The following is a 25,574-nucleotide window of genomic DNA, read 5'->3' on the forward strand; positions in this document are numbered from 1 at the left end:
TTCGAAACATTGAAGCGATGACCCCAGGGCCGACCCAGTACACGCTGGTGAAACTGTCACTCGGCTGGCCTGGGAACACCTGGCAATTCCTCCAGAACAGCTAGAGTCCGTCCCAGGGAAAAGGTCTGAGACCCTCCTACGCAGCATCCTGCCCCCCGCTACCCTCACCAGGACAAGCGGATTGTGAAACAAACTTTGAGTATTTAGCTGCTATAAATTTCTACATAGCCACTTTGTTGAGCTATAATTAAATGTGGTCCGGTCTCTTCTGAGAAAGAGCTGTGTGGGCCTCATTTGGTAAAATAGTTTAGTTTTATTTTAAGATATCCTGAATTTGAATCCAGGTAGCCAACCTGTGATTAAACTGGGTTCTCAATTATGATTTGGCCTCCGTCCGGTCATCAACGACCATACAATTCGGCAAAGTTTCAAATTATTAAAATGTTAAATCAATGTCATGCGATGAACATTATTACTCTTGGTGGCAGGGCGAATGAGTACTGCCCTCAATGTTGACCAGAGGTCGCTTAAAAGCGATCTCGGTGGAAGCTCTGATGTCCGCTGCCCCGTTCACGAACAGCAAAGGGGGTTGGGGGCCCGCTCCTTCCCGAGAAATCCGAATGGCTGCCTTCGTCACGTGACGTGATGCCACCATTGACCACATTTGGGATAAAGTTTGGAGGGGGGAAAGACGACACAAATGTAAATGAAATATACTTTGCAACAATTGGGCCCTTTATTAAAACCACACATATACGTGTAACACGTGTACAACAGCAGAAACTAGTCACGATCAGCAGTTAAACGTTAAAGTTAATGGAGTACAACTTGTTGCGTCCAACTACGCAGAATCTAAAAAAACGTCAAAAGCAATTAAAGCGCACCAAGAAAATTGACCATCTTCCAGAACACCACAGCTTGCCGATTAACTGATAAGTATTTTGTCAAAATACAACACGTAAAGTTTCAACCTGATCTTTGTTGCGTTAAGGCAAATAGTAGGCAAGGAAATGCTTCGTTTTGGTGCACAATTCGGAAACAGGTTAGAGACTTTTGACGTGGTTTGAGTGTTACAACAAAAAGTGCATTGAAGTCGTCTGTTACTAAATGCCACGTGTTTTTTGAGTGCAAAGAAATCCCAAGAAAACGCAAGTCTTGGAGTGGTAAGGTCCCAGTGCTATTGGGGTTTTTCGTTTTTACACACTGCATTGCTCAAGTGCCATGGAAAAAAACACTACAAATGCTGTTCCCTGTAAAACTTCCATTCCTAGTAGAATGTTTTTAAATGTTGGGTTTGATACCAATTGAAATATGAACCCACAAGGTGCCCACACAGACATCCCAGTTTGAACTCTATACGGTCCAATGTCCGAATTACATGAAAATCTAAAGTTTATGCCAAATACAAACGGCGTTCGATTTTCAAAAGAAGCACAGAGGAGCATTCGCAAGAATTGCGAGGCGTTAGCCAAGCGGCTGGGCCTCCCAGATGTAACGATGTGCGTCGCGATTGCCATGGTGGACACACGTAGGTTCAGAGAGGATGACACTCGTTGCGATAAAAATCTTGATGTGTCCTAAGCGTGTGTAGGTCTATCAACCTACCTCAAAAGCTGCTGTGTAATTATCCATTTGCGGAATGGTCGATCCCTTTATGAACACACTTCGCAGACCTGGACGGTCGTTTGTGAGTCGCAGAGTAATTTTTCGTGAGTTATTGAATCTTCATGAATATTGCAATTCTCTTAATAAAGTGCACTACTACTCTACTAATTAGCTGTTAAACATAATGTGAATACACGTAGAAGAAATCGTGGAAGGCTTGTGAGCAAATTACAGATGTTTCCACGGATGACAAAAACAGGTCACGTTGAATGCAATCGAACGGAGCGGTATCACAAAAAGTAATCTTCAATTTAAGTGTAAATGTTGGATGAAACATAAATGGTATAATCTCCACCAAACGATAATTGAAGGCATAAAAACACATTTGGCAACCAGGAACACATGAAGATCTGATCATATGGCACTGCTCACAATCCATACGCTACTAAACATTTTTACTATTTCTTCATTTCAAACGGGAGCATTCAATCAATTCCACGGAATTAAAATAAGACTAAAAACAGAAGAAAATGTATCCGTTTAAGAAAGTACGTTTAGACATTTTATAAATCACTATAAAAATGACGAGACCAATGAACAACATCAATCTTTACCCAAGAGAGCTTGGCAGACGGGTGACTAAAATATATCATAAAGCGACCTCCAATGAAAATGCAAGTCACCTTACAATCAAATGGTTGCTGACATTAATCACCAGGGAAAAACATCAGAAAGCAGCTTTCCTGGGTAAAGTATCGAAAGACGTCAACAAAAGCTGGTCGTTGGACTTGTTAAGAGCGATGGTTTGGGCAGCACACATCACCAGCCCATTGGTTTGAGTTGCATGGGTTGCGCATTCCATGTTCGTACGCAGCAATGTTTCCGATTGTTCCCGTAGGCAGCCGTTGCTATCACGAGCCGGGTGGCCATTAGGCACGGATCTCACAATCGTTAAAACTTTTCTCAATGACGAGCGACAAGTAAATCACTTCACTCCTTCCAAAAAGATTAAACGTGTTAAATGGGTAAACTGGAAAAGTCATCTGCCCACGGCATGAAGGGAGTTAAACCCAGAGGAGATTACACCGATAAGCAGTGAAGATTCTCGTGTGTAACATGCCCAGGCAGATTAATTTTCTCAAAACACTGCAACACACCCTCTCTCTCTCTCCAGCCAATATAATCCACAACATTGGAAATGAACCAAAAATACTTGCGCAACAAAGAATGGTTCTGCATAAAGTATCTCAATGCATTGTGCACACACACGGGGTGCGGTGGCATATTTAGTAATTCACGTCGATTTGTAAAACTGCCCAAAGCCCGCCAGGCTGCAAAAGGCAGCCAGGAATATGGCACAACAGAAATTCGGTTTGTGAATCTGTACATGGTATCCATTTGTGTGCCTTGGTTTTCAGCCGGGTAACTCCAGTTTCCTCCCGAGCGAAAGGCGACTTAAAAAGGAACTGGAAAAGACATTCCAAGAGGAGATCTTCCTGGAAGTCCCTTTTATCAACAAAAACGAATCGTGAAACAGTCCAGAAGTGCATTTTCATTGGCAATTCAAATGAAAGACAATAATGTGTAAATTTCTGAACGTTTTGCTTAAGCTGCTGGATATTTTATGACGCTGTACCTACAACTTGTGGTTGGGTCCTTCAGCTGAGCTTACGATGTACTGTAGAGCTTTTCTGCCCCACGATGCCTTGCAAGCAGCTGACCAGTATTTGCCACCCTGGCATGTGCGACTCTGATGACATTAAAATGAAGCGAAATCTAAAAGTTATTACGCGAGACACACAAAGTGATGTTAGCAAGCACCTATTAAGGGGAGCACTTAACACGATTGTTTGGAGAGTAAGGGGCCATCCATTCAGTACGTACGCATGGAGGGGGAAGGGGGGTGGTTAACGCAAATGTGTACGCCTGCGTATGGGGGGTCTACTGACAATGTACGCACAGGAAACGGGGGGGGGGGGGGCGGTGAAGCCTCGATAATAATTTGTCTACATTGGCCTTCAAATGAGTTAGATAGTCCGGCGGTGGACTATCTGTTTGCTTAAACACGTTAATATTATTAATCCTTGATCATTTCTGCGTGGATTAAATATCGGCCGTTCTATAGGATTCGGGGGTGGGGGGGGGGTGTAAAAAGTACACGTGTGTACAGGGAGGGGGGGAGGAGTCAAGTTGACAAATTTTTGCGTACGTACTAAATGGATGGTCCCGAACTGGTGTATTGTAGTGGTTTGTACACTGCACTTCAACCTTTGTACCTCGGTTCAATTCCTGGCCACGACAAACCATTGACAAATGGCACGTACCTTCCCTAGATGAACCCGGACTTCAACGAGCATTTACTGTAACGCAGCCAAATTCAGCGACTGGGGAGATGCAATATGGCCATGCACGTCCAAGCAATGCCCTGCCACTACCAGTAAACTCGTGCGTGGTGCAGACCTGAACAGGTGCTCGCTAACAGCACTTGCACCCCCCAACCTCGAGGAGATTGCGAGGCTCGAGAGAGAGTGGGGGGATTGGCGGGGGGGGGATCGGCGGGGGGGGGGGGGGGGGTTCGGCGGGGGGGGGGTTACTCCCCCTTGCCGAGCTTGGGAGTCTCGGGGATGCTCTCGCTGAGAGGGGTGAGGCCCAGCAGCATGATGTGCCGTTCGTATGCCTTGGTGCGGCGGAACGCGGCGTCGGTGCCGTGCAGTCGGTCGAGCACACCCAGCACGCCGAAGCACTGGTTAAACCTGCGGGCCGAGCACACAAAAATAACCCACGGACAGTGAAGTATAGGGATGTGGATGTAAATGGCATGGATTGAACCTGCGAGCAAGGGCATATCAATGACACACAAAAACAGTGAAAGAGGTGTAATAACCAAGCACACTCGACAGCACTGGTGTAACCTGCAGGCATACCAAATGAGGCAGTACCAACGAGACAAACACGATGAACTTATTGAATCCAATTGTGATTCTAAAAACGTGACAATTCCATCACGTCGCGTACAAGGATGAATCTGTTACAAGTGTAATGGATGCACACTTCTTAGCCATGATAAATCCGTGACCTCACGGCTGGAAGCTGAGGTCAGCTTGGCTAAAAGGGGTGGTGATTTTTCAAGGATGCTCGCTTTCTTTCTAGCCAGCTCGATGGACCGATATCCAGCCATTCCACCAAAGTGGACTCCCTGGGAGATTCTTATTTTCATCACGCTTGTTTACCGAGGAAAGCCTGACTCTAGCCTGAAGACTGTTTTTTCAGGAGTGCCTTGCCCCATGTTTTCACAGGAGGGGGGTAACGTTGTTGTGTAATTATAAATTATTAATTTGCAGGTATTTTTTTACATTGAGATGCTCTACCAAAAACAGTTACAATTTATCTTTTTTTTACTATGGCAGGAAAACGGAGAACCCAGAGGAAACCAAAGCAGAATCTGGGGCGAAAGAAACATACAAAAAGGCAGCCGAGCCAGGAATCTAACCCGGTCCCTTCTTGCCTGAAGGCACGAGTATGAACCACTGCGCCACGTACCCCGTGACCCACCCGAGACAGAGACGAAGGCTCCGTAGCTCGGCCCCGAGCCAAACTAGCCGTGAGTGACAGGCAGGCGGGCGGGTGATGCTCAAGGAGAGAGACTCACTTGAGGTGGTGGAAGTCGTGGAACTCGGGCGAGGGCAGCAGGGGCAGGTGGTAGCCGCAGTGCGCCACACTCGTCGACAGCAGGGCCATGGTGAACCACAGCATGATGGTGGCGGCATGCGAGCCCATGAGCACCGGGCCCATCACGGGCGGCAGCATGTTGGACAGCTGCCCGACCACAAAGACAAAGACCCCTCATATAGCCTGTAACAAACTGTTGGGGCAAGTGCTGTTAAAGCAAGTACCTATGAAGGCCGGCACAGCACACGAGATGGTGGGTGGCCAGCACCTATATCTCCCCAGTAGCGGAGTTTAAACATCACACCAGGTACTCATTTGAGGCTGAGTCGACCTAGAGGAGGTCGAGGACCGGTTCAGATAATCGTCACTGGTGTTGGCCGTGAGCGGGAATCGAACTCAGGTCGCCTGGTTCGTAACATAGTGCACTAACCGCTACACTACCAATACCCGCGCCATTCGCCACTAAGTGACGGTGACATCGCCACTGTGCCAGGCCAGGTGCACTTTGAGGCCACGTGAAGTGTCGAAGGCTCGCTGACAGGTCTCAAGACAGACCCAGGTGCCATCGGTTGGCTGACTGACATGACTGGTAAGATGCACCAGCTGTACCCCCTACTGTGCCAACTTGCTTCATTTTAGCCACCTGACGCTCCGCTCGTTGTTGTGAGCATCGCTCCTCTGCCCTCCGTTGTTGCTGGAGAGCCACTGCCTCCAACTGCCCAGTAGCATCCTTCACGAGCCTCCTCCATAGAGACCGATCTTGACACTGCTAGTACTGGTCGTCGGCAAGTCCACTCAACTCCATATCCTCCCGTACCGCATCAGTCCATCTCTTCTGCAGCCCATGTCGTGCCCGTTTAGCCCCCTCTATGCGGCCAAACAAAGCTGCTTGGGCATGCGGGCTACATGACCGAGCCAACGCAGCCTTGCCTGCCAGAGGAGTTCAGTGATCGGAATGTGTTCAGATCTTTCAAGGATGTGAGATCCTCACACAATCCAGCCCCGTTAAACCCAAGATTGATCGGAGGCATGCCAGCATGAATGTTTCTAACCGGCACAGATGTTCCATTAGAGGGGTCCACGTTTCACAAGCATAGAGATGGGAGGGCATGACTGTGGCCGAGAAGACCCGAAGCTTCGTGCGGAGCGACAGACCAGGTAACTTCCACACAGCGTTACGCAACCGATGAAAAGATAATGCCGCTCTACTGATTCGGAGTGAGACCTCTGCTGTTAAACTGGAGCCGGTCATGAGCACACTGCCCAGGTATGGGAAACTCTCCACTCTTTCCACAACTGCCCCATCACCGATTTGGAGTTGTGGGGGTGGAGTGCCCGATGGTACAAAATACCCAGGCAGGTGCTTAGTTTTGGTGGGGCTGAAGGTAAGGCCCCACCTCTTAGTGGCACACTCCAGTTTCAGCAGCAGCGCCTCCAACTCCTCCTCTGAGTGAGCTGTAATTACCAGGTAATCCGCACCCCAAGGTGTACAGGGAAAGGCTCTGACTCCCGGCCACGTAGTTTTACCCGGGCCCGCTCACCATCATGAAGGTCCTTAATGATCATGTGCACGAAAAAACATGCACTCACGATACACATATGCAGCCAAACACACATGTATGCACATCTACACAAGATAACATCCACACCCATAAACAAAGATCCCCTTAAAACTTTACAAACTGTAAGAGTAAGATCCGTGGTGAGCGATTATGACGGGCAGCAAGACGCACGAGGATGTGTGGCCCGTCCCAGGCCAGGCCACCTTTGTCTCCCCAGTGCCGATGTTAACACATCATACCGGGTACTCAAATAAGGCCGAATCAACCTACGGGAGGCCCGGACCAAATTCTGATTCTCATCTGTTAGCGCCATGGCTGGAAATTGAACGCAAGCCGCTATGTTGATAGGGCAGTGTGAACCACCAAGACACAGCACGCCACTTCAGCATGCACAGTTACACAATTAAACAAACGTACGGACGTGCGCACACGCATTCACACACGCATACGTGAACACACACAAACACAACTTGCATGTACAAGTCATGATAAGGTACGTGAATGTACTGTCAGTAACGCTTTTCACTGGCTGTTATAAAGTTACAAAAACGTGGGGCGTTATAGGCTTGTTTAGTGCTTCACACAAGGCTTAAGTGCAGTGTACAAGTGTATCACTGTTAGTACAATGAACCCTGCGTCTATTTACAACCACCACCCCATAAATCACAGACAAACATTTGAGTTGACTCGTGTGGTCATCGGGGGCGGGGGTAGATGGAACCCAAAAAGCCAACAGATCTTATATTGTAGATCTGTACTTGGGCTGTGTGTCACAGGCTATCCAACACCAAACTTGCAGCTTTCTTCGTGAATAATAACCTTTAAAATCGCAATTGGCAGTTTGGACAATTGTGGCAGATTGTTAACAACAGGAGCTCGTGGGTTCGATCCCGACCCTGATGCCTGTAGATTTGGAGTTTGCATGTTCTCCCCGTGGTCGCGTGAATGTTTCTCCGGGTCCTCCGGTTTTTCCCTCCACATTTAGAATCAACGTCACGCGTTTAGGGTATTTGACCGCTACACATTTCCACGCGATAAGCCACTTTGTTGAGCTATCATTTGTGATGGCCGGGTTGCTTCTGAAAAAGAGCTGTATAGCTCAGTGGGCCTTACCTGGTTCAAAATAATTACTTTAATGCGTGGTTGCCCTCATCCAGCAGTGGAGTGACAAAAGAGCTGGAAACGAACGGCGCAAACTTTTGAACAAGAGGACTAAGAGACTGCCGCACAACGAGCCACCTGATCCTGATGCTTGCTCGGGTTGGGGGGGTGGGGAGCAACTCACAAAGTGCTCGAGAGGGTGTGCGTAGAGGGACACGAGGCCGATGGGCGCCGTCCACTCGTGGTGCTGCTTGTGGAATCGCTTGTAGAGCGCCGGGTGATGGAAGAGCCTGTTTGTAAGCCAAAGGCAGCAGCAGCCGGCAACAGTCAGTATTCATCACCGCCACCGCCACCACGTTCTTGTTCTTTCGTATGGCTGCTGCCGATGATGTAGACGCAGAGCAACAACTAACAAAGTTACATAGTCGCAGGTGGACAAACCGGATAATCGCGTCGGGAAGCAGCGGAGTGTATCAGCCTACTTCGTATTTGTGGATCGGGGCATTGTGTCGTTATACGTTCTATGATCTGTTCTGAGTCTATAGGCAGTGTTGAGTCATTATACGCTATATGGTCTGTGCCGAGTCTATGGGCAGTGTTGAGTCGTTAAACGTTGTACCATGTGTTCTGGATGCCCGCAGTTGTACCACTCTTACTGGAGAGTTTTTAATTTTCTTATTTGTGCATCAGGTATCCGCATCTGCAGCCATGTTTTGTGTGGTGGATGCGGTTTGGGGTGGACCATGGCGCTTCGTGGAAGATCAAACTGAGTGGTGGAGGTGGCGACAGTCACGTAGCCCTCGAGTGGTGGTGCAGGCGGTGCAAATGCACCGGGGCCCAACGGTCGGAACGTCTCAGTTGCCGTGCTACCAAGAGGTTTTATTTTGTATTGGGTGCAATTGTGAACAAGAGCCATATCAGACAATAGTGATCATTGGTTCACTACAGCTCAAAGACTCAAATTCTACAAGGCGTGTGGTGAAGTTATGAGATATCCATGTGTGCTCGGCATTTGAAGGCCTGAATCAGTGATTTCACCGACAATGTGTTCAGGGAGGCAGTTCGATATCCGGAGAGCAGAGTGAAACGGCATCTTTCATATGGGGGGTGGAACCGTGGCCCAAAGGTCTGTGGGGGGGGGCAGTGGTTGGTGTGCATGATGTACTAGTGACTGTGGCAGCAGTGACTTGTTGACAGTGTTGCAGGCTGGGGATGGTGAGTTGTGTGAAGGTTGGGGGATATTGGAAAGGAATAGCGCCCCCAATTAAATCCATGCACCAGTAGCCATGCCAAACCGCATGACGCCACTGGTTGGTGACATCACCACAGTACCCGTGGCCAAAGCTTTGTGAATTTAGCAGGCTACGGTGATTAACCGATGTCCCTGACAATGCAAGTAACAAAAACTAATAAGCAAGTGTGTATAGGGCAGACCAGTTTCTGATGAATTATTTATACAACAGACCGATTTCTAATAGCAGCTTTAAACATGTTGACTGGCCTTTTTAACACGTAGGCTTTCGCGACCAATATTTGAAGCTTTCGTGACTGCAGGAATCCATACTCTTTGGTTCTTTCGGTAAAGTCACGTAGCTAGAAATACAATAAAATGAAACAAATCACGACGTTTCGATCGCAACACAAGCGGTCGTCAGGCCTGATGACTGCTTGTGTTGCGATCGAAACGTCGTGATTTGTTTAATTTTATTTCTAACTATGTGACTTTACCGAAAGAACCAAAGAGTTGTGGGTTTACTCTCCAATACACCGGTGTGCTGAACTAGTAACTAATTGCCACGTTATGTTTACGTGACAAACCTTACTAAGTGGCTGTTAGGTGGTGGTGGTGGGTTTAACGAGACATTTATATTTTACGCGATCCAACCCCAAAAAATCTTTATAGATTGGCCTTTGGTTAAAATCTTGTAAACAAGAGACTAAACAGTGACACGGATCTCAGACGGACCCTTCAGAATAATAAACAGACTGATCCGTGACGGGAGTTTTCGTACGGCAAGACGGAAAAAACTGAGCCCCTTAAGATGACACAAGCGGAGACCCGTTCTCCGTTGGCTCCCCCGCGCACCGAGCGACCGGGCCGCTCACCTGTGTGAGTAGTAGAACATCACCTCCTCGATGAGGCCAAACACCAGCAGCTCGAGCAGCACCCAGTGGAACGTGGGCAGCTCAGGCCCGCAAGTGCCACCGCGCCACAGCGAGATCACGTACGCGATCAGCACCATGGGGAAGGAGATGAACAGCTGATTGGCCAGCACCGTGAAGATGGCGTTCCTCAGCTTCGCCGGGTCAACCTGCGCGGAGAGGGGGAGAGGGGGGGGAGGGTATGCCCAACCGTGAGGAATGAAGCCAATTATAAGCATATCACTTGGCAATACTGAATTGGCAGTGGTGAATAAATATCCACCGCAGTGAACGTCAAAGATCCCTTGCCTGCGTCACCATCCAACTTTGACAAATTTCGAACGACAGTCCGGTCTCATATAACGCGATAGTAGTTGTGTTCCTGAGGACCACTGCGTTAGGGAAAAATCGCGTTATAATAACCATTGTTTCAATGGGAATTATACACTTAGGGGGTAGTAGGCTTTGAAAACATCAACTTGACTTCACATATTTCACAATCATTTGTTATATTATCGTAGATTTTTTCTACGTGTTCTCTTATAATTACCGCTTTTCAGTTTAAGAATATAATTCCTTCATTAAATAAAAACATGAACACGAGTGAAAAATGCATATTGCTGTGTTAGTCGCTAAGACACTCGTAATTAAAAATCAACAAAGTTGTATGCAAAGCAAGACAAATAATATAAAATAAAGCACAGTCCGCGATAACAGGTGAGATGCGTACGCAGGCCAAACAAAGACTGAGATGTGTGGGGTAGCATCTAGAAGCATCCAGCAGCATCCCAATGCCTTGTGTGATGGTGCTACGCCGAGGCAGCCGTACGACCGCTTATTCCTACTCGCGCGATGCAGTTCCGTTCACTCGATCGCGTTATATCCAATTCGTGCCATGAAAACACGCGGCGTTATATCAGAACTGAATGTACTTACAAATTACTTAATTGGATAAACACAAGACGGTAATAGAACCCCCCCCCCCCGCCTACCGAGAGAATATACCCGTCGGTGAAACGTAGCACCTTCGCAAGAGCCCTCGCGCTCTTAACGGAATTTCGCAAATACCGAATGCACTCAATTGTTTATCCGATTGTTATTATTTGTTTTTGGCTGGAATGGGAGGAGCAGTGCCCCCTGGGCACCACCCCAGCTAGCGCTCACCGGCACGTTCTTATCGGCTTGGATCTTGTAGCGGAGGAAGAACGCGGGCCAGCCGGTCACGTCCACGCACATCAGCAGGGCGTTGAAGAGCCAGAACATTCCGGTGGGGACCACCATCGAGCCTGGCTCCACCACCACCACCACACAAAAACGACCAATCTGCTTGTCAGTGCTTTTTTCACATGTTACTTTTGTTGTTGCTGTTGCATAATTAAAAAGAGTTTCGTTTTAACTTTTACTCCATTCATACAATCTGAGTCTTTCGCAAAGTAGCACAATCCTTCCTTGTTATAGCGAAAAGCCAAGGGAAGCGGATATCAGTTACCTTGTGCGATTCCCTTACAAGTGACCTCTGGTGTATACAGTAAGGTGGCAGCACTTTCCCATCTATCCTGCCCCACCACGCCCCCCCACCCTGCTCACTCAATGAGTCACCAAGTAAGTAATGCAGAGAGGTAGTCACTATGCCACCGCTACCCCCCCTCCCATACACATTTTCCATATGCAAAGACAAAGATTCCCTGTATAGTCTGAACAGACTGTTGGGACAAGTGCCGTTAGCGAGCACACGAAGGGGCGGGTGACCAATACCACGTGCACACACACACACAGGCATGAGCCAAGCCAATCAAAGCAAGCGAGTCTATTACATTCAAAACAATGACAATGCAAAAGCTAAGCCTTGCAATGGCCTTGTTCCCAATACATAACATTCTGATATCCAATTTCACAATCTCTTCAGTTATTGTTTGTTAAAACAGCGTGTACCTTGCATAAAAAAACAAGCATTGCCAGGAGATATACTTGAGGCAATACATGTTTGCAATTGCCTTTTAAGGCTGGCACGGCTCACAAGATTAGTTTGGGTCACTTTCCTCGTCTCTCGTATGTCAGGTACTCAATTCAATTGAGAGGAGAATCACAAATAAGCTGGTGGAACTTCAAGTATTTGCTGCGATCAAGGGATTGAGATAACAAAGCCTCTAATGGATAAAACGTCTAGATTCATAGCAACTCCTATTAACCCTTTCCTGTTCATCCGATTCCATTCCGATAACGTACGTTTACATCACCACGCGGGAGGCCACGTGGCACAGTTTGGCACCAGTTATCAAGGAGCGCGGCGGACTTGTCGCTACAGCTCTCTGCGGCGAGGACAGTACAATGTCGTAATTAAAGAGAGCAGTCCTACGCCTCTCTAAATCAAATAAATGCCGAGCCGCTTGCGCGTTCCGAGATTCAGAGGGCGAATGGGACACCCGCCGAACCTGCGACTTGCAGTATGTGTCTGAAACGGGATAAGGGGTTAACTACATCGATATGGGGGTGCCACTCTCCGTGTGGCCTCAACGTGCACCCCATCTGACACCTATTCCATCGTGACGTCACAGCCGCACGGTGACAATTCATGGCTGCTGTTTGTTGTCGTTGTTGTTGAATGAAAGTGTGCTTTTATCTCGCATTCGACTCGAGCACGCACAGAAGACGAAGATCTTGAAGGGCTCGTCCTCGTAGGCGTTGTAGAAGAGAGCCCATTGCGACTGCCAGAAATCACCGGACGCGCCCCAGAACTGCTGCAGGTGCCTGTGGACCAGACACAACGAGTCGATAAAGCCAACCCGGAGCTCATTCCTTTTTATAGTTTCTGTTTAACAAAAAATCATAACATCAAATTTATATCCTGATTGGGTTGTCGTAATCAAAGTATCCATTCAGATCTCACCGAGGCAAAGTGGTGCAATCCTTCGTGTTACGAGAACTGCCCACAAAGTGAATGTCACAGAGCTACCTCTGAGATCCCTCCAAGTGATCTCTGATCGACATAGTAGAGGCGCAGCGTTCTTACACCACACTCTGCCGTATGAGTGATGTACGTTGAACGTATTTCGTACCGTACGCAGCCAACTGTGCTAATGGGAGGTGCAGGGGGGAAGGACAACAAACTAAACACAAAAATGCATGTCGTCCGTCAGAATCTGAATATTTTATACTGGAGGAATCTACAACAACAACAAACAATACAAAATATGATACGAGTGCAAAGTACAAGAAAGGTAAACAAATCATCCTCTTGGTTCTTTCGGTAAAGTCACGTAGAAGGGAAGTAATAAAATAATAAAAAAATAAAACATAATAAAATAATTCTCACGACGTTTCGGCCACAACGCAAGCAGCCGTCCTCAGGTGAAAACCAGGTCCGTCGAGGCGACAGAGTCTGAATGAAGCAGCACACGAGCTTGGAGCATATATATAAGCTGGGCGCATTGACAAAGGAATTTGCATATCAAGAGGAATTTAGCATATTCATGGGAAATGCAGGAATGTGATTAGTACTGCATATGCATGTGCATTATGCAGGATTAACAGCATCAAAGGGAGCTACAGTTGCTGCTGCTGCTGCAGTTGCTGCTGCAGTTGCTGCTGCTGCTGCAGTTGCTGCTGCTGCAGTTGCTGCTGCTGCTGCAGTTGCTACTGCTGCTGTAGTTGCTGCTGCTGCTGCAGTTGCTGCTGCTGCTGCAGTTGCTGCTGCTGCTGCAGTTGCTGCCTTATCCATTTTTAATATAACACTATGTATTATTCTACCCACCTTAATGTGTATCACACTGCTATATATTTACTATACAATTACGACACCATACATTACTCTGCACACTGCACCATGCCAGTGAGTGGAACGCGGTCTGAAAGTCACCGTAAACGTGAACACAATCAGTTAAGATCCGAAATGGTTTATTACGTCCTTCCAATGATTGCTAAGCCAGAATCCATCTTCTCGGTTAAAATTGTCTCTGTGTTTGTATATGTGGATCGCCTCATGAACGAATCTCTCATGATAGCCAGATGGCTTGCAGAGAACCTCTGTCTTGGAGAAGTCAATGTCATGTGAGCCCACTGAGTTGTAACAGTGATCTGCCACGGCTGAGGTGTTTGTCCTACCGTGTTTCAGGTCTGCTTTATGTTCACGGATGCGGTCCGAGACATGTCGTTTGGTTTCCCCAATGTAACTGCTACCACAGAGGCAACTTAGTTTGTTGCCTCTGTGGTAGCAGTTACATTGGGGAAACCAAACGACATGTCTCGGACCGCATCCGTGAACATAAAGCAGACCTGAAACACGGTAGGACAAACACCTCAGCCGTGGCAGATCACTGTTACAACTCAGTGGGCTCACATGACATTGACTTCTCCAAGACAGAGGTTCTCTGCAAGCCATCTGGCTATCATGAGAGATTCGTTCATGAGGCGATCCACATATACAAACACAGAGACAATTTTAACCGAGAAGATGGATTCTGGCTTAGCAATCATTGGAAGGACGTAATACACCATTTCGGATCTTAACTGATTGTGTTCACGTTTACGGTGACTTTCAGACCGCGTTCCACTCACTGGCATGGTGCAGTGTGCAGAGTAATGTATGGTGTCGTAATTGTATAGTAAATATATAGCAGTGTGATACACATTAAGGTGGGTAGAATAATACATAGTGTTATATTAAAAATGGATAAGGCAGCAACTGCAGCAGCAGCAGCAACTGCAGCAGCAGCAGCAACTGCAGCAGCAGCAGCAACTACAGCAGCAGTAGCAACTGCAGCAGCAGCAGCAACTGCAGCAGCAGCAACTGCAGCAGCAGCAGCAACTGCAGCAGCAACTGCAGCAGCAGCAGCAACTGTAGCTCCCTTTGATGCTGTTAATCCTGCATAATGCACATGCATATGCAGTACTAATCACATTCCTGCATTTCCCATGAATATGCTAAATTCCTCTTGATATGCAAATTCCTTTGTCAATGCGCCCAGCTTATATATATGCTCCAAGCTCGTGTGCTGCTTCATTCAGACTCTGTCGCCTCGACGGACCTGGTTTTCACCTGAGGACGGCTGCTTGCGTTGTGGCCGAAACGTCGTGAGAATTATTTTATTATGTTTTATTTTTTTATTATTTTATTACTTCCCTTCTACGTGACTTTACCGAAAGAACCAAGAGGATGAATCCCTGCAGTCACGAAAGCTTTAAATCGAAAAGTAAACAAATCACCCAAACATACAAATACAACTAAACCATCCCCAGCCTACCAGACAAAGACTACTGAGGTATTAACTTATTTTTCAAAAGCAAGCTGGCCACAAATACTAGCTCAGAAAAGTGGCTTATCACGTGGACATTTATAGCAGAAAAATTATCCAAATAGTCTAAAAGCATGTTCCTAAATGTGGAGAGAAAAACCGGAGAACCTGGAGCAAAAATCCACGTGACCATGGGAAAAACATGCAAAATCCAAATATACAGGCATCAGGGTTGGATCGAACTCCCGACCTCCTGCATAACAGGTGAGGAAAATAACATCACACCACCGTGAGTATGGTTTGGCCAGAAACAATGTTGTTGAATTTTCACAGGCTCAGTTTCACAGCACACCGCCCCCCTCCCTCATCCCCTCCGCTGGCATCGCAGGGCACCCAGAAGAACGCCACTCGAAAACATTCCACCTCTAAGAATGGATGATGTTCATTTGCATGACAGTCAAAAGTGAAATTTTTTCAGAGCTGGAAGTTAGCAGCGCCATATTTAATGAGATGGAAATTGATTCAGACATTGGAGAAAAGGCCGAGACCAGCAACTCCTTGCATATGAGATCCTGGTTTAATCACAGCAGGCTGCCTCAATTCGAACACAAGATTTTAGCGGTTTCCAGGATCAGCGCTCTGACCTCTTGAGGCACCTCTATCTAAAGCTCATTTTTGAAAACAGCCTGCTACATCTGACTTACATGTGGTGATCACCCATCCAAGTGCCCTGTAGACTCAAGCCTGCTTAGTTTCTGAAATATGCCGGGAAAAAAAAATCTATGGTCGGCGCAAGCAGGCAACGGGTTGATGTGAGAAATTCACTAACTGTGAATAGGCAGCACTAAGCCCCAGCTGTTGTTTGTTTAACTTGGCAATGTTTATGGGGCTGAACTGTTGTGCCTCTAACTTGGCAGTAGTTGGGCACCACGGTGGCGAGATGTTAACTGCCTCGCTTGGTATACAGGAGGTCGTGGGTTCGATCCCGACCCCCAATGCCTGTTGTATACTTGAAGTCTGCATGTTCTCCCTGTGGTCGTGTGGATTTTTCCCCGGACCCTCCGTTTTTTTCCTCCACATTTAGAATTGACATCACGCGTTTAATAGTATTTGACTAATGTAAATTTACAAATGATAACGCACTTTTCGGCAAGCTATTATTTGTGGCCAGGTCGCTTCAGAGCTCAGGGGATCCTGGTAAAATAAAAAATGGTTAAGCTAAAAAATGAAAAAGTTTGCTGTTACATAATTTGCGTCTTTTTTGCCGGATGTCACTTCCATTTGTGTTTTTATAATACTGTAATCAGAAACTGGTACACGCGCTACACAGTTCACAACGCGTTCGCTCAGCAGCACCCCAGCTGCAAGTGACAATATATTTTCAATAGCCAATGACACTCACTGCTAATCAAAGTACACCTACAATATATATATTTACAAATAGGCCTGTAGCAATTCACCGCCCCACCAAAAGCATTTCCATAAATTGTAACGTAGTTTTGTTTTGTTCCATTTTTGCTTCTCATCTGGTTAATATAGTTTTGTTCACCCCATTAGCCTAATCTAATGATTGTGTAGTGAGTTCAACCGAGTCGCAGACGCACTTCTTGGAGGCAACACATTTATTAAAACCAACGCACGGGGTACTACCCCTTAACAAGATAACAACCCATGGTGGTAGACCACCAGGCTAACTGCACTAATTACACTGGAACTATCTACGATGGACCGGACCCGAGCTTGGGTCCCGGTCCACGTGTTGGTGACTCCTGTAGGACGTAGAACGTAGAACATCGATTCTTCAGGATGAACAACAGCAGCCGGTCCCTCTCAGGGACCCGGCTTATATCCTCTGTGGCGTGGCTAGCTCCGCCCTTAGCCACGACCATCTTTTAGAACCCTCGAGCAGGATCTCGACCCTGACACGTCACCACCCCTAGCCCCCACCTGGGGCCCCTGTGTAGACTTTACCGGTCACGTGTCCTTCGGGGTCAACCAGAATGCTATGGCCTATAGTAACCACATTCCCTTGGCCGCATCCCGACACCCCATCCTGTAGGGGTCGGCACTGCACGCAGAGCGTGGTGCCATCCAGCACTGTCAGGCAGCGCTCACCTAGCCCCTCTAGGGCCGGTACCGCACCCATACACGTGGTGCCCGCGATGTCGCTACATCGCACGCCGTGCCTCTCTAGAGTCGGCATTACACAGTGACATCCGCAATGTCACTACAATCGCATACGCTTACATCGTGAGTGCATTATTAATAACCGATAGTTGCGCAAATTATTTCATGCACACATTCTAAGCCATTGAGGAAGGAGTGCAATGCTCGCAATTTCCACCATGGTGCAACCATTTCACGATTACCAACCATCAGGCGCGTGCAGTGCGTGCGGCAGCTTGATCTACGCGAGAATGGAAACGTATCTTGACGATCGCAGGCAAGCTGCATGGTGCGAGGTGCTGGCGAGGACTCGGGTGGGGGGTGGGGGGGTTTGAGGAGGACTGAACGTCGAGGTTCTCACCATGTGATCGTGTTCCTCGCTGCGGCAAACACCAGCAGACCGGTCCCCAATACGAATGCTGCTTTCTGCACAGAATCCCACACCTGTCCACCCTGCACACAAACACCACACACAACCAAAGCCTCATTTTCACGGACACTGGGAAATGCTGGCCTTTGCGGGCACAGGAACAGCACAGGAACAGCAACAGGAACAGCAACAGGGCCTAGATCAATGTCCATATGCATGGGCTCAACCTCTCTGTTTACTATTGTTTGCATTTGCAACAACAGCAATGAGAATAGCAATAACGTTTCCAATTTTGAATTCATTTTTCATATAACCTTTAACTCAAATGAAATTGAGCACTGCTTTGTGCGTGTTAAGTGTAATTATCTGACCAGAAACATAAGAATAGTGGTGCTGCAGATATTGAAAACATCTGTGGCAACAAGACAGATTTGGCCAAATGTTCCGTCGCGTATAATCACAGTCATGTGTGGAGTCACTGCACTTCTGTTAAATCTCAATTGAAAATTAATTTATTTCGAACAGTTTTTTGTGTTTAGTTTGTTGTTCTTCACCCACACCTCCGATTAACACGGTTGGCTACGTATGGTGGCAAAGAAGTTCAACATACATACATCTAACTTGGCTGGAGCCACTACTGTGAAAATAGGGGATATTAATTTGTAATTTAGCTGCAGAAAATGTTTACATTTTGTTTATGAGCTATGTATGCCACAGGAATGGAATGATTTACTCTGGAAAATTACATCACGCGGTTTTCAATGCCCTCTGTACAGCAGATGTATGTGGCACATTTCAGGGCAGATATAATGGACTGCGACCGAATTGAAAACACCAACTCACTGCACTTGAGAACCCAGTTTAGTCACAGAAAGTTGCCTGGATTCCACCCAAGGATTCTCAGCGGTGCCTACACGGGGCTCTGACTTCTGAGCCTCCCGGCCACATCATTTTTAATTCAACGATGTGAAGTGCTGCTGCATCAACCGTAAGCCGAGACGAGTTATTGCATGACCAAGGAATGAAAGGCCAATTAAGTGGCTACCAGCCTGCCTGTGGAGTAATATCTCATCTCAGCAACAACAGAACAATTGGCCATGCATGGAGGGGGTGGTCACAGTTTGCTGACCTACATATACAGGAGGGGATGGCACTGGTCTTACAATCCAGAGGTCGCTTGTTTAATGCCCCAAAGCAGCAGTTGAAATAATGGTACAAGGGTCTTAAATACCCCCCCCCCCCCTTGAAAACTATCTTTTTTAGATTGAAAACGTATTTCTTTAAAACTGCATTTATGTTTAGTGTGTGGTCCTTCCCTCGCACCTCCGATTAGCACGGTTAGCTACGTACAGTGCGAAAGAAGTTCAACATACACATATACACACTACTATATACTATACTATGCACTACACTATTGTACACTACACTATTATACAATAAACTACTCTACACCACACTAAATTGAGAACTCATTTCTTTAGAACTGCTTTTTGTATTTAGTTTGTTGTCCTTCCCCCGTACCTCCGACTCGCACAGTTGGCTACGTACGGTGCGAAAGAAGTTCAACGTACATAAACACCACCACTTCTATCCACCTAGCAGCATTAATGAGTGCACACACCAGTTAATCGACTGGCAGGTTGCCTATGGTGGGGTAAGGGGTGAGCGCTCCCACCTCTCCCAAGAAGTCTGGCCAGTGTGGAAGAGTAGGCCACAAATACCCTGTCCAGTGGGACTCTCCACAGCTCCCTCTAGACGAGACCTTCTGCACCAGCAGTGGTGCGAGTGAGAAATTGCAGGACTGCACATTCACATGTTTCCCTTTTTACAAACTAATCTAGAACTGAACTGTGTTTTTTTTTTTACTAGGTAAGGCCCATTGAACTATACAGCTTTTTCAGAAGCAACTTGTCGCTATGAAAAATTATTGCCCAACCAAGTGGCTTATCATGTGGAAATCTATCGCAGCCTAATACTATAAATGCACGTTTCTAAATGCGGAGGGAAAAACCAGAGGACTCAGAGAAAAATCCACGTGACCATGGGGTAGAACAAGCAAACTCCATATATACAGGCATCAGGGTCGGGATCGAACCCACAACCTCCTGTATACCAGGCGAGGTAGTTAACATCTCGCTTGTGTACAAACAGTACACAGGTGAGTGTGTGTGTGTTATGTTGGCTGTGTTTGTGCTCAAGGATTCTTCTACCTGTTTCACCCGCACTGGGCGCAGCACAGGAGCACAATTCTCCGATTTCATCTGTGAACAATGAAAGCACAATGCAGTGTTAAAGAGACAGCGTCGGTCAGAAACAATCGGACAGAAATCTCACCAATTTAAGTTTGATTCTGCACTTAAATTGGGCTAAATTCCAGCTCTGAAAATTGGATTGGTTTGCCTGTCAGACAACAACATTTACGCACTCACCCAAAAAAACCTTTATTATGGATATTGGCTGCGAAAGCCTACGTGTTAAAAAAAGATTCTCAATAGACTGAGTGGGTGGGAAAAGTGCTGCTCTTTACTGTGTGGAACATAGCTCACTTGCAGGGAATTTGAGAGATGGATCTCTGGTACCCTCATCTATGGGGCCCGTTCTCTCAAGACAAAGGCTCTGCACTGCTCTGCGAGCAGTCGGAATGGATTTTTCCCGTCTCGTGACATTGCCACAGCAGCACAATCGGGGACATCTTTGGGGAATAATTTTTTTTTAATTAAAATAACAAAACAATCTTCAGCACTGCTTCCAGTACGTAGGTGTGAAATGGTAATTTGTCCGAATACTAGAGGCCACTGGGGTAACTGCTGAAACATATTGGGGGGGGGGGGGGTGGTGGAATATATACACACACATCCATAGCAGTGGTCGGAAAACCTGCGGCTCGGGAGTCGAATGCGGCTCTTTGAGGACTGCAGTACGGCTCTTCAAATAATAAAAAGGCTCCTCTTGTTATATTGGTTGCTGACCCCTGACCACGGGATTCCAGTTTACCGTGGGAGTCCGGTTTACCGTGGGAGTCCGGTTTACCGTGGGAGTCCAGTTTACCACGGGAGTCCAGTTTACCACGGGAGTCCAGTTTACCACGGGATTCCAGTTTACCGTGGGAGTCCAGTTTACCGTGGGAGTCCGGTTTACCGTGGGAGTCCAGTTTACCACAGGAGTCCAGTTTACCACGGGAGTCCAGTTTACCACGGGAGTCCAGTTTACCACGGGAGTCCAGTTTACCACGGGAGTCCAGTTTACCACGGGAGTCCAGTTTACCACGGGAGTCCAGTTTACCGTGGGAGTCCAGTTTACCGTGGGAGTCCAGTTTACCACGGGAGTCCAGTTTACCATGGGAGTCCAGTTTACCACGGGAGTCCAGTTTACCGTGGGAGTCCAGTTTACCGTGGGAGTCCAGTTTACCACGGGAGTCCAGTTTACCATGGGAGTCCAGTTTACCACGGGAGTCCAGTTTACCACGGGAGTCCAGTTTACCGTGGGAGTCCAGTTTACCGTGGGCAGGGGTCGGCAACCTACAGCTCTTCAAGGGACTGCTTCATGCTTTATTTATTAAGGACCACCGTCTCGTATTCACCAAAATGGTTCATTGCGGCTCTCTTGAAATTTGTTTACCAAATTCGTAAAAAAATTGCTCTTCTTGTTGCTTTGGTTGCTGACCCCTGATCTAGATGCATCAACACGGTACCGGTGTATCCCTTGATTTACGAGTTGGAATGACCGCCTTAAATACATCCCTGAATTTTAGTATTAACTTATAAAACGGGAAAAGCCATTCCGATTTACGAAATGTCATTTTGAGTGTTTTTTTTAAAGAATCTATCATCCCTTTAGTAAATCTAGGCGACTCCTGTATAATAAACTCGCTACACTGGCAGCTGCTTGGGACTTGAGTCCAGCTCAGCGCTCTGACCTCTGAACCACCGGACCACCTCCAAAGATCACATTGCTTAAACAAAACACGAAAAAATTCACCATGTGCATCAGAATCAGAATATTTATTTGGACTGGAGGAGCGATCCAATGAGCTATCAAGCTCTTTTTCAGACACGACCTGGCCACAAATAATAGCTCAACAAAAAGTGGGTTATCATGTGGAAATTTATAGCAGCCAAATACTATTCAACACGTGATGTTGATTCTAAATGTGGAGGGGAAAACCGGAGGGCCCAGAGAAAAATCCACACGACCACAGGGAGAACATGCAGTATACAACAGGCTTCGGAGTTGGGCTCGAACCCACGCCCTCCTGTATATTAGACGAGTTAGTTAACACCTCACTGCCAAGTTCGAGGCACAACAGTTCAGTCCCATAAACGTTGCCAAGTTAAACAAACAAAAGCTAGGGCTGAGTGCTCCCTATTCAGTTAGTGAATTACTCACATGTCCAGTAAGAGGGGCATGGGGTCAAAACATTACAACATATAACACATTCCTGCGGAGGGAGCTGGTAGGAACGTTGGGTTGCTCGGTCAATGGCCAGGGTCAACGGCGGCGTGGTGTATTCCGCAAATATGCCCGACTGAGGGTGGGCACAAGCCGGCGTGAGTAGGTTAAACGTTGAGTTTTATAAGGGCACCACGGGGTGACCAGCCCCTCCCCACCCAGCCCCTCCCCACCCAGCCCCTCCCCACCCAGCCCCTCCCCGCCCAGCCCCACCCAGCCCCACCCAGCCCCTCCCCACCCAGCCGCTCACCACCCAGCCCCTCAACACCCTCCCCACCCAGCCCCTCCCCACCCTCCCCACCCAGCCGCTCCCCACCCTCCTCACCCAGCCCCTCCCTGCACGACGGACGGACACAATAATCCCCTATGGGCTGGTGTAACCAGGAGGTTCCTACCAGTACAAAAACACAATAGGAGCCCAAAGTATAGGAAAGGTAAGAAGATCACAAAAAATACAAATAAAACTAAACTTTTTTTATTTCACCAGGTAAAGCCCAGAGTAATTAGCTTATTTTTCAGAAGTGACCTGGCCACAAACGATAGCTCAATGAAGTGGCTTATCACGTCTAAATTTGTAGCAGCCAAGTAATCTCAACGATTATAAACACTTCTCAGCCTTAAGCGTTACACACAACCATCTACTCCTATGCCTTTTAAAGAGTTCAATATTTGGCTAAGAAAAAAACTGCTCGTCAGCTTTGTCAAGAGCAACATCATGCAACAGCTGCCGTGTGAATGTCATGCAAGACAACATGTGCGGTAATTAAAACAATACCACCACCTCACATGATTCCTTGAAATAGAACAGGGCTCATGCCCAAAGGCACACAAACAAGCACTGATGTCTTATCGCACAGGTGGCAAGGTGATGCCAAAAGATTGTACCACATTCATCTCATGGTCCAAGGTTCATTGGCTTCAAACTGTGAGTGTGCACCACCACCCGCAGAGAATGACCGTCCGTAGCCTCTCCTGTAGTACATTATCCAGTTGCATGACATTTATATGACAAATAATACACGGGGATAAGTCACTTCGGGTGCTTTAAGCAAACCAGCCACTGGGTCTCCTCCCCACATTCCACACCGTCAACACTGACCTGTTGGTTAAAACAATATCCATAATAAAGGTTTTTATGTTGGGTTAGATAGCGTAAATTTGATGTGTATCGGTAACCAACCACCCCCACAAAGCCAATGAGTAAGGTTGTTCTGTAAACAAAACGTGCCAATTCGTGACTGCGTCAACACTCTCTGGGTGTGTTCGGAGAGTAAACCCACAAGCCACAACATTTACAATTCGAGTCCTGTGACGTTTTTGCCGGTGATCACAACAACAGCAACCATCAGCTTCATCGGGCGATTTGCCAGAATGTTATTAGATATCTTCACGTAGCAGTGGATTGGCAAAGAGCTGTAAATTATGTTATTGTAGGAGGCCCTTGGGACCAAAATACTGTAGCTGTATGCAGAAAACGGCATAATTAATATCCAATGTCTAAAACGAAATAATCGAGAGGGAAAAAAAGACAATTTTAACAATGGTACATTAACACGACGCTGTAAAGCCACTGCTGGATGAAGATATCCCTCCGTACACTGGACCCAGCCCCTGTCATGCACGGTGGTAGTCACCCCATACAAAGCCATAGCTGTCAACCCATACAGTTTGCTCCTTATTCTTGTACATTGAGTTTTCGGGTCCATACGGAATACAGCCGTTTCAATAGGGGCCATCCATTAATGACGTCACGCGATTGTGGACGATTTTTGACCCCCCACCCCCCCCCCTCGTCACACGGAGTCACAAAAGTCAGACCCCCCCCCCTTAAATATGACGTCACAAAGCTCTGCCCCCCCCAAAAAAATAAACATGCTTCAAATCGCGTTAAACTATTGTCATTGTGGTGCGTATTTAATGTGCCGCTGCACTCTGATGTTGTAGGAGGAAACATTTATTAAAAAGTATATTTAATTAAGTAGAACGTGTTGTCTATATTTATTTAAAGTTGCGCATTTTGATGTGACGTCACATTTCTCCCCCCCCCCCCTCGTCACACATCGTCACAAATGTCTGACCCCCCCCCCCCCAGGTGCGTGACGTCATTTATGGACGGCCTCATAGGCCAACAACAATTTTTGTATATTTGTTTGTGTTTCTCCCTGTTGATGAGACTTTACAGGATGAACATTGGGATTATAAGGGGCACGGGGTGACCGACAAGGTTTGAATTGGTCTGTAACCAGGTTCGGGTTCGGGGGTTGACAGGTTTGCAAAGCCATGGTCTAGATTTATAACAAGTAAACCCGTAAAAACAAAGTTTTTCACTATAAATCCTTTATATGCGTGGCGGCTAGAGTCCTCTCGTCCTCTGGCTTGAGATGGCTGCCACCTATGGGTCAGATGATTGTCTTCCAGTATTAAGCAATTGGTAATTAAATATTTAATTTGTTTTCCCTAAACAGTGTAAAATTTTGGAGAAAAAAATGTCACGAACAATAATTGTCTGGCACAACGAGTCTGTGTGCAAAATGTCAGCTCGATTGGATCACGGGAAGTGGGTTAGAAAACGACCGAAAGATTTGCACGGTCCTAAGCAAGCAAGTGAACTTAATATAAAGGATTTAAAAGTTCTGCTTTCGGTGTGACGAGACCCAGGCGCCGATTGTTATTCCTATAAGGGGAGCAAAAGTAACGACACGGTGCGATTTAATGTAACCGGGCAGGATCAATCCCCTGCTGGATGATGACAATCCTCCTCCAGCAACTGATCCCCATCTCTAGAGATCCCGTGGGAGACGCAATAATCCACACAAAGATGATTTCATCGCGACATCTCCCCCCCCCCCCCCACCTATTGTTGGAGCGTCACGGGAATGTAATTCCACTCCACATTCCCGTGACCGGGGACAAGTCCATCCAAGACGCGAGCAATTTACAACAACACAAACTCCACGCGACACTGCAAGCGGAACAGCAGCGACAACAACAATCATGGATATGAATCATGGGAACTTGAGCGGCGTTGCTCAACTCCCGATGATTATTAAGTATCAACAACGAAGGGCGAGCGGCCTCTTCGAGATGTACCTTGAACGCGCTTCCAAGCCGCGGGCGTCACCTTGGCGGGCCGCCTCCAGCCACGGACAGAGTGATAAGTGAGGAAGACGACGACGAAGACGACGACGAATACGAAGTGTTTTTACTCCGCTAAGGCGAAGCGGCGGCTCACAAACACAACGCCGACCGAGCGCTCGCATCGATTCATTCGATTCGTAA

The 25,574-nt window shown here is 47.2% G+C and overlaps 1 protein-coding gene across 1 annotated transcript; it reads right to left on the minus strand.

Annotated features, from left to right (window-relative positions):
• Nucleotides 1-714: 714 nt before the first annotated feature.
• LOC133357654 (fatty acid hydroxylase domain-containing protein 2-like) lies at nucleotides 715-25,574 on the minus strand. The gene is made up of 9 exons (XM_061575734.1): nucleotides 25,386-25,574; nucleotides 20,057-20,107; nucleotides 17,838-17,929; nucleotides 12,724-12,827; nucleotides 11,244-11,365; nucleotides 10,044-10,249; nucleotides 8,122-8,227; nucleotides 5,255-5,421; nucleotides 715-4,358 (listed from the first exon to the last, which is right to left on the minus strand). Exons 2-9 carry the CDS (start codon nucleotides 20,105-20,107, stop codon nucleotides 4,196-4,198), a joined length of 1,011 nt encoding a protein of 336 aa, XP_061431718.1. The 5' UTR covers nucleotides 25,386-25,574; the 3' UTR covers nucleotides 715-4,195.

This window comes from Lethenteron reissneri, chromosome 59, assembly GCF_015708825.2.
Source record: "Lethenteron reissneri isolate LAM-NWPU_2019-01 chromosome 59, ASM1570882v1, whole genome shotgun sequence".
In the NCBI taxonomy this organism is placed as follows: domain Eukaryota; kingdom Metazoa; phylum Chordata; class Hyperoartia; order Petromyzontiformes; family Petromyzontidae; genus Lethenteron; species Lethenteron reissneri.

Excerpts from the sequence above, each read along its gene's own strand:
- LOC133357654 (XM_061575734.1), bottom strand. The coding sequence starts at position 20,107 with ATGAAATCGGAGAATTGTGCTCCTGTGCTGCGCCCAGTGCGGGTGAAA. Across the intron at positions 17,930-20,056 it reads GCCCAGTGCGGGTGAAACAG|GGTGGACAGGTGTGGGATTC; the intron begins GTAGAAGAATCC and ends GTTTGTGTGCAG. Across the intron at positions 4,359-5,254 it reads CACGACTTCCACCACCTCAA|GTTTAACCAGTGCTTCGGCG; the intron begins GTGAGTCTCTCT and ends CTCGGCCCGCAG.